Source organism: Bufo bufo, chromosome 6, assembly GCF_905171765.1.
Source record: "Bufo bufo chromosome 6, aBufBuf1.1, whole genome shotgun sequence".
NCBI lineage: Eukaryota > Metazoa > Chordata > Amphibia > Anura > Bufonidae > Bufo > Bufo bufo.
This window is the reverse complement of record NC_053394.1, coordinates 173,720,323-173,729,511: the sequence shown is the minus strand read 5'-3', so window position 1 is coordinate 173,729,511 and position 9,189 is coordinate 173,720,323. Positions and strand designations below refer to the sequence as shown.

At 44.8% G+C, this 9,189-nt stretch overlaps 1 protein-coding gene across 5 annotated transcripts; it reads right to left on the bottom strand.

The window, feature by feature from the left end:
* Nucleotides 1-403: 403 nt before the first annotated feature.
* Nucleotides 404-8,955, bottom strand: LOC121006086 (zinc finger protein 582-like). 5 transcript variants are annotated; one of them, XM_040438996.1, is made up of 6 exons: nucleotides 8,786-8,955; nucleotides 2,902-3,060; nucleotides 2,691-2,814; nucleotides 2,524-2,609; nucleotides 2,280-2,388; nucleotides 409-1,351 (listed from the first exon to the last, which is right to left on the bottom strand). In XM_040438996.1, exons 1-6 carry the CDS (start codon nucleotides 8,888-8,890, stop codon nucleotides 708-710), a joined length of 1,227 nt encoding a protein of 408 aa, XP_040294930.1. In that variant the 5' UTR covers nucleotides 8,891-8,955; the 3' UTR covers nucleotides 409-707. The 5 variants fall into 5 exon arrangements, with proteins under 5 accessions (XP_040294934.1, XP_040294931.1, XP_040294933.1 ...); XM_040439000.1 differs by having other exon boundaries at nucleotides 404-1,351; nucleotides 2,524-2,827; XM_040438997.1 differs by lacking the exon at nucleotides 8,786-8,955 and adding an exon at nucleotides 8,419-8,554 and having other exon boundaries at nucleotides 404-1,351; nucleotides 2,524-2,814.
* Nucleotides 8,956-9,189: the final 234 nt, after the last annotated feature.

Below are 9,189 nucleotides of genomic sequence, written 5' to 3'. Positions count from 1 at the left end.
AAAATACATTTAGGTTTCAAGGTGCAATGTGGAAAAGTTAAAGTGGTATGAATACTTTTTCAAGGCACTGCAAGTGTGAATTTTCTGTTTCAGGAGGCAGGCTGCAGGCATTAGATATAAAGTAATTACTGGAAAACCCATTTGCACATCTGAATGCACATACACATAAGGTCTGATATTTAAAAAAGAAATGCTAAAACTCATGCAAAATATTGTTATCATATTGAAATTAGGCTACTTTCACACTTGCGATAGCCTTTTCCAGCAGGCTGTTCTGGCGGAGGAACAGCTTGCCGGATCTGTGCTACCGCAAGTCCATCGTGCCACTGGAAGTCCACTTCGACCCCATTCACTATAATGGGGGCGGGCCGGAGGTCCGGCCTCAGAACGGCAAACATGCCGAGAGGCAGGGGGACAAAAATTACACCACGCTGCGGTTTTTGGCCGGTCGCATCTCGGCTTGTTTGCCGTGCTTCGGCCAGACTTCCGGCCCACCCCATTATAGTGAATGGGGCCGGAGCAGACTTCCGGTGGCACGGTGGACTTGCGGTAGCACAGATCCGGCAGAACACCCGGAACAGCCTGCCAGAAAAGGCTAACGCACGTGTGAAAGTAGCCTAAAATAAATGCCCTGTCTCCCAAGCAATTCATCAGATCTACAGCTGGACAGTTGCTCTCCCTAGAACATTTCCATCACTCTGTCTGCGTTACTCATGTCCCCCTGCTTTCTGGTGGGCAGCCAAACTCGAAGTATTTGTAAAACACTTCCCACACTCTAAACAGGAAAATGGCTTCTCTCCTGTGTGAGTTCTATAATGTCTCAAAAGATGTGACCTCTGATTAAAGCCTTTTCCGCATTCTTGGCACAAATAAGGCTTCTCTCCTGTGTGGATCCGTTGATGACGGATCAGATCTGAACGTTTTCTGAAACACTTTTCACACTCAGAACATTCATATGGTCTCTCGCCTTTGTGTATTCTCTGGTGTTTGATGAGGATGGAGTTTCGTGTGAAGGATTTCCCACAGTTCTGACAACCATAGAGTTTAACCTTTTTATGACACTTCTGGTGCCTCAACAGCTGAGAATTTGCAACAAAGCTTTTGCCACATTCAGAGCAATGGAAAGAGTTCTCAGTCATGTTAGCAGCATAGTGTAAACCATCTACCAAGGTAAGAGGAAGACTACCCCCATTTTCCAAGCATCCAAATAATATATGTCCATTGGGGAGTAGTAGATGTGTATTGTCGCTTGTAGGGTTTTGTCCATCATCCGGAATGTCTCTCTTTTCTGTTTTGTGGTCTGTGCAGTAAACTGGGTTCATACCAGGCTCGTGTTCTCTTCCGTGCCCATCTGTTGTAAAATAATAAAAATTTATTGTTGCGTTTTTTTTCCGTTTTTTTGTGATTGCACCTAGAATGTGGCTTAAAATGTGCTATAAGTTGCATGGTGGTATGGTAACAACATTAACCCCCTGCACTTAGTTAAGCCTGTTTTGATTTTCCAGCTTGATAAGCCAAAAGGTGGTGTAACGTTAGATAAAAGTGCTTAGCAGTGCAACAAATTTGTAATCCAGCTTTAGCCACTGCGATATGCAGAAATACCTGTAACGATAGGTTCACATCTGCAGGGCTGTTCACTTCTTCTGTTCCAGTATATGCACAGAAAAGCTGCAGAGTCAATGTAGCATATGCATGACACCAACCACTGGATCCCACTGACTAAAATGAGATCCATTACGATTACGGTATTTTGCTGGACAATATATTGCTGCAATACTGCAGATACGTTACTAGCCTAATAGTTTTAATTACCCAGGTTCCTTGGTAGCTACAACTTACTATTATTAGTCTATTCTTCAAAAACCATCAGCAAGAATGGCATACCCTACCAATATACCAATCTACAGAGTACCATGCTGCACAAGTTCTGTAGGACGAGCCATGGTTTATTGTTGTAGGAAGCGGATTTATCAAACTGATACTTATAAGGGACGGCGTCCATCCATATAAATAGATGACAATGTAATACATGGCCAAACTGAGTCCTTCTATTAGGAACCGTCCTCTGTAATGACCACATGTCTTAATAGGGTATATGGACAGCGCTTGTCAAGTATGCCACTTATCTCTTCCACCATTATTAAAATAACATATCCTTTTCACTGAGCTTGCATGTTCATGTGGATGAGCAAGGTAGTTGTCAAATTGTCATTCAGCAGACACCTATGTTATTTCTACGGCCAGCTTGAATGAAGATGCCTGTAGTTGCTTGTACTCACCCGTGCTGATATATGTTGAGACTTCCTCATTTGTGCACTGCTGGTGACACATAGTATCTGCACCATCATCCATGGCTGGTAAGATATCCACTACAACAATGTTCAGATTCTAAGAACATAGAAAATCAAAAGTCATCCAGGAAATATTCGCACATCACTAAAGGTGAGTTCAGGCACAATTTATATATTAATGGGGTGGTGGTAGGATGACAAGATGTCTTGTGTGAAGTAAATGGCCATTTACCTGGTGATTCTGTAGGATATTATGATTTTCCTCATGATAGATAGGACTGGGATATGTCTCCAGTGTATTTCTGTTACTGGACCTGTCTGTAGGAGGCATACAATCACTGGATACATTGGTTATATAGAATTCATCAGAGGAAGTGGGCATATAGTTAGGTCTATTACCCGGTGATGTGAGGTTCTGGTGATTTTCCACCATGATGTCCTTGTACAGATCCTTGTGTCCTTCTATGAACTCCCATTCCTCCATGGAGAAGTAGACAGTGACATCCTGATGCCTTATAGAAACCTGACATATACAACTATACAGTCATTATCCAGACACATCATCCCTTGTGTTACTTTATAATTTCCCAGCATTCCCAGCTGCACTAACCTCTCCAGTCAGCAGTTCAATGATCTTGTTGGTGAGGTCCAGGATCCTCTGTTCATTTTTGAGAGATTGTGGCACTACAATGGAGTCCTTGTTCCTCTTATTGCCTGTTGACACATGGTTATTCACATGATGACCAAACATCTTCATGGGTACGTAGATCTAGGAAAATTAGAGGGTCAGTTAATACCTTATAGAGACTTGTCTTGATACCTCACTAAGCTTTGTTCGAAGGAATGGTATACCTATTGGTGCATACATGAATTCTTCTCCACCCTCCATACAATGGTACTACTTCTCCCTTTACATACAGATCTGGTTAGACATTTTGGTCCTAAAATCTGGGTTATAAGAAATAATGTAGAAACTAGATACAGTAATCTTATATTGCAACATCTAGAGTCATGATTACAATATCATCAAAAGTTAATTTATTTCAGTAATTCAATTCAAAAAGTGAAACTCATATATTATAAAGATTCATTACATACAGAGTGATCTATTTCAAGTGGTTTTTTTCTTGTATTGTTGATGATTATGGATTACAACTAATAAAAACCCAAAAGAAAGTACCTCAGAAAATTAGAATATTGTGAAAAAGTTCAGTATTGTAGTGAGTCTACATTCTAATCAGCTAATCAACACAAAACATGCAATGGTTTCCTAAACCTTTAAATGGTCCTTCAATCTGCTTCAGTAGACTACACAATCATGGGGAGGACTGGGTAAGCCACAAAAGGTCATTGCTAAAAAAGTTGGCCGTTCACAGAGTGCTGTATCCAAGCATATTAATGGAAAGTTAAGTGGAAAGAAAAAGTGTGGTAGAAAAAAAAAGATGCACAAGCCTTGAAAGGATTGTCAAGAATAGGCCAGTCAAAAATTTGAGGGAGATTCACAAGGAGTGGACTGTGGCTGGAGTCAGTGTAATGAAGTCAGGCGGCACAGCGTACTGGTTGAGGGGTGCTCGGTTTGTGTGGAGGTAATCCCAAAATCAGAAGAATGAAAGAAAACCGGCACTCCCAAAAATCTTTGCTGGTGATAGATTTATTGGTCACTCATATGACGCGCAGCGTTTCGGCACTCACAGGTGCCTTTTTCAAACAAGAAGTGAGCAGCAGTATGAGTACTCATACTGCTGCTCACTTCTTGTTTGAAAAAGGCACCTGTGAGTGCCGAAACGCTGCGCGTCATATGAGTGACCAATAAATCTATCACCAGCAAAGATTTTTGGGAGTGCCGGTTTTCTTTCATTCTTCTTGTGGCTGGAGTCAGTGCTTCCAGAGCCACCACACTCAAACGTATTCGGGACGTGATCTACAACTGTCGTATTCCTTGTGTCAAGCCACTCATGACCTAAAGACAATATCAGAAGGGTCTTACCTAGGCTAAGAAGAAAAAGGACTGGACTGTTGCTCAGTGGTCCAAAGTCCTGTTTTAAGATGAAAGTGAATTTCGCATTTCATTTGGAACTCAAAGTCCCAAAGTCCCAGAGCCCACAATCCAAGTTGATTGAGGTCCAGTGTGAAGTTTCCCCAGTCAGTGATGGTTTGGGGAGCCCTGTCATCTGCTGGGTTGGTCCACTGTTATAACAAGGCCAAAGTCAGCGCAGCCATCTACCAGGAAATTTTAAAGCTTCCCTCTAGTGACAAGCTTCATGGAGATGCTGATTTCATTTTCCAGCAGGACTTGGCACCTGTCCACACTGCCAAAGGTACCAGTACCTGGTTTAATAACCACAGTATCTCTGTGCTTGGTTGGCCAGCAAACTCATCTGACCTAAACCCCATAGAGAATCTATGAGGTATTGTCAAGAGGAAGATGAAAAACGAGCAATGCAGACGAGCTGAAGGCCGCTATCAAAACTACCTGGGCTTCCATAACACCTCAGCAATGGCACAGGCTGATCACCTTTATGCCACGCTACATTGATGCAGTAATTCATGCAAAAGGAGCCATGACCAAGTACTGAGTGCATACACAGTACTGTACATACTTTTCAGTAAGTGCTCTTATATAACATTCAAATTTTCTGAGACCCTGACTTTTGGGTTTTCATTAGCTGTAAGCATCAACATTAAAAGAAATAAACACTTGATATAGACCATTCTGTGTGTAATAAATCCATATAATATACGAGTTTCACTTTTTGAACTGATTTACTGAAATAAATTAACTTTAGAGGTGCACCTATATACCAACCATTGTCACCAGTCAAAGCAGGCTCTGAAATCTCCAAGAGTCGTCATACTTAGGCCTCTTGCACACGAACGTTTCTTTTTTCCGTTTCCGTTCTTGTGGGTTCTATTTCAATGGTTCCGCAAAAAAAAAATAGAATGTACTCCATATGCATTCCGTTTCCGTATTTCCGTATATCTGTTCCACTAAAAGATAGAACTTGTCCTATTATTGTCTTAAATAACATTCCAAGTCAATGGGTCCGCCAAAAATACTGAATGCATACGGAACACATGCATATGTCATCCGTATTTTGTGGATCCATGCCCACTTTGCCCATGTGTTTACTGTTTACAAACATTACTGTACTGTACAGTAATGATTACAAATTTTATGTTTCCGTTTGCGATCCGTATCGCATACGGAAACCATATAGAGATTTTTTTGCGGAAAAACGGAACGGAAACAAAAACGGACCGCAAAACACAGCAAAAGACATGCAGTCGTGTGCAAGAGGCCTTAATCCTATATTACTGCTCATATCATGTGAAACAAGTACATTTATCCTGGTTTATTAAAGGGTTATTTCTATCTCAGATATTAGTGGTATATTTACAGGATAGAACTAGAAATCCCCGGCCCTGTCCCACCTTGAGATGGTGGCCAGGACTACACAGCCAGGTGGGCTGTACTATACTGTTTCTTCAACTCCAATAGAAGTGAATGGGAGTTACTGAAACAGCGTACCACAGCCTGCTTGTCTATTTCCATAGCCCCAACCCCTCTGATTGCTCCATCCAAGCAGTTAATAGGTTGTTGGCCCTGGTGTTCAGACAGGTCCAGGTCCCACGGGGTGACCTGCATCAATCATACATTTACAGAATATCCTGCAGATATGCTTACTGCATATAGACACAGCTTTAGATACCCCTCTATGATCCACAATGTACAGAATCTGTGTAATAATGGCGACCGCACTGTCTGCAGCAGTCAGTTGTTCACCAAGAAGGCTTCTTTCTGAAAAAGCTGTCCCTGATGAGACAATCCCTTTAAAGAGGACACCTCTCCTGACACGTCTGTTGTACTTGCATTCCCCATGTAATAACAATTCTGGAACATCTAGTCTTATGGCTGTATGTTGTGCCATTCCTCTATTATTCCTGCTAGACGTTCAGAATGAATTACTAGCAGTTTGCAATGAAGGTCCAGGAGGGTGTCACCAGTTGGGGGAGTGTCCCTGCACAGTCTTACACTGGCAGCACTGATTGGATAACGTTAGACTGTGCAGGGACAAAGCTTCAACTGGTAACACGGAGATGGATCTTCATCGTAAATTGCTGGTAATGCAATCATAACTTCTAGCAGGAATAATCCAGGAATGGCCCAACATAGAGTCATAAGAATAGATGCTCCAGAATTATTATTACATTAGGAATGATAGTTACTAAAGAATGGTGCGGTCAGGGCCAGCGTTAGGGGGGGGGGGGGGGGACAGGGTAATTGACCAGGGCCCCCTGCTGTTAGATACTTACCTTAAAGAGGACCTTTCACTAGAATAGAAAATCTAAACTAAGTATACAGACATGGAGAGCGACGCCCAGGGATCTCCCTGCACTTACTGTTATCCCTGGGCGCCGCTCCGTTCGCCCGGTATAGCCCCCAGTATCTTCACATGTTAGGCTCCACCCAGGGGAACCTGCCGGCGTCTCTTTGTCCCATGCTGTAGCGCTGGACAATCACAGCGCTCAGCTCATAGCCTGAGAGAAAAAAAAAACTCTCAGGCTATGAGCTGAGCGATGCGATTGGCCAGCGCTACAGCATGGGAGAAGGAGACGCCGGCAGGTTCCCCTGGGTGGAGCCTAACTATGAAGATACCGGAGGCTATACCGGGCGAACGGAGCGGCGCCCAGGTATAACAGTAAGTGCAGGGAGATCCCTGGGCGCCGCTCTACATGTCTGTATACTTAGTTTAGATGTTTTATTCTCGATAACAGGCCAGCATTATCCACAATCCTGATGCCACAGACTGGCATCAGGACATTATGTGTGGGTGGAGCTATCATAGCTCCGCCCCCATCCTTTGCCTTCACTTGCTCCAGGCTGCAAGGCCAAAACGTCAGACTGGGATGACTGGGCCTTCTGCTGCGTCCAACCCACAGGCTCTGACCTCAGCTGCTGGACTGCAGGAGCTCCTAGGACCCTTCTATTAGGGTACTTTCACATTAGCGGCAGGAACGGATCCGACAGGCTGTTCACCCAACGGAACAGCCTACCGGATTCGTCCTGCCGCTAGTTCACGCGTGTGCCCCCGGACTGCCGCTCCCTCCCCATTGACTATAATGGGGGCGAAGTTCCGGCGGCAGCACATGGCGAGAGGCAGCCGGACTAAAAGTACTGCATGTCTGCCTCTCGCCGTGCGCTGCCGTCGGAACTTCGCCCCCGCTCCCATTATAGTCAATGGGGAGGGAGCGGCAGTCCGGGGGCACACGTGAACTAGCGGCAGAACGGATCCGACAGGCTGTTCACCCGCCGCAACAGCCTGCCGGACTCCCCTGCCGCTAGTGTGAAACTAGGCCTAAAGCACCTGGTACGTCCATCTAGTAAGAAGCATGCAGCATATCTGTGCAGGGGGTGCAGGGCTGCTGGGGTCACACTCTCATTGTAGCAGCCCTGCACTGCCCTCAACTACTGATGGTCACTGACCTGTAAGTTCCCACTGTCAGCTCTGTTTCCCCTGTGCCCCCTCCTGTGTGAGCTCCCTATGCCCCCTCTGTGTGTCATCCCTGTGCCCTCTGTGTGTGCTTACTTTGACCCCCCCTGTGTAAGCTCCTTGTGTCCTGTGGGCTCCATGTGACTTCAGGGCACAACCAAACGGCTTGCTTGTGACGTGGCCGTGCTGTGTTCTATTACCACGTGGCTGTTTGGGCCATAGAGGGCTCCAGTTATACTAATGAAGACTATATTGTCTGCATTGTTAATGGGGGAGGGGGGGGTGCATTTGAGTATAGATTAAGAACCTAGCTGAGTCCAAATTAGCAGTGTCTTTTTTTTTTTCAGTACTTGGGGGGGGGGAGCAGACCAGGGCTGCTAATAAAGGAATCTGTAAAGCTATGTCACACATTGTGGCCGTATCACAACATCCACAGGTCCCCCGTAACAGTGTGATATCCACAGATCCCCCATAACAGTGTGCATACGCAGCATTATCTCCATTCACTGCTAGCCATGCCAAAACTGCATCAAAATGTTTTATAAAATTAGTCAGAATAAAAACGCATCCAAAAAGAAACTGATGCGGATTCTGCATTAGGTTTTTTAAGCACAGAAAATACTGTGTGAACATACCCAAAGAGGCTGCAGGATCAGCAGTTTACAGTGGAAAGGCTAAAGAGAGATGATGTGGCAGTCTACACTCAGCTGCTGTGGTTGCAACCGCTGTCCGTGCCTACAAAGATCTGTCATGCTGCTAGTCCAATATTTCAGGATTTGGGGCCCCACTTTCAATTTTGTCCAGGGTCACACTTTGTCTAAAACCGGCCCTGCGTGCGGTGACAGGTCCTCTTTACGGCTGGGTTCACACGTTTCCCAAGCACCGTGGCCAAGGTGCACCCCGGATGCTAGGACTGAGATCATGTGACAGAATTCTCCATCATAACACTGTTTTATTGATAAAGCGGAGGTCATGTGACATAGAATTCCCAGCATGCCTCACCTCTCCAGTCAGCAGGCAGAGGATCTCCAGGGTGAGGTTTACTATCCGCCTCGTCATGTGACTCTTGTCCTCCTCCATGTTTAGTGCAGGCAGATGTATCAGCATATATCCTTCATTTACAGACTGCACGTGTGATGGCTGCACCAGACATGGTATGCTGCTGCATCCTTGTGTCTAAAGGAACCATGGTGATGTCATGGTCATGTGACCAGTCACATGTCTGGGTGGAGTCAGGCTTTGTTATGTGAAAACTTGTGTGAGGAAGGATATGAAAAGCTGCTGTATGTGTAATGTGCATGCAGCAGAGCTGTGTTTTTGTGGGCATAATGGGTGTGCAGCAGAGCAGTATGTGTGATTTTGGATATAATATACGTGTAGTTGAACTGAATGTGTTTTGGGTTGTA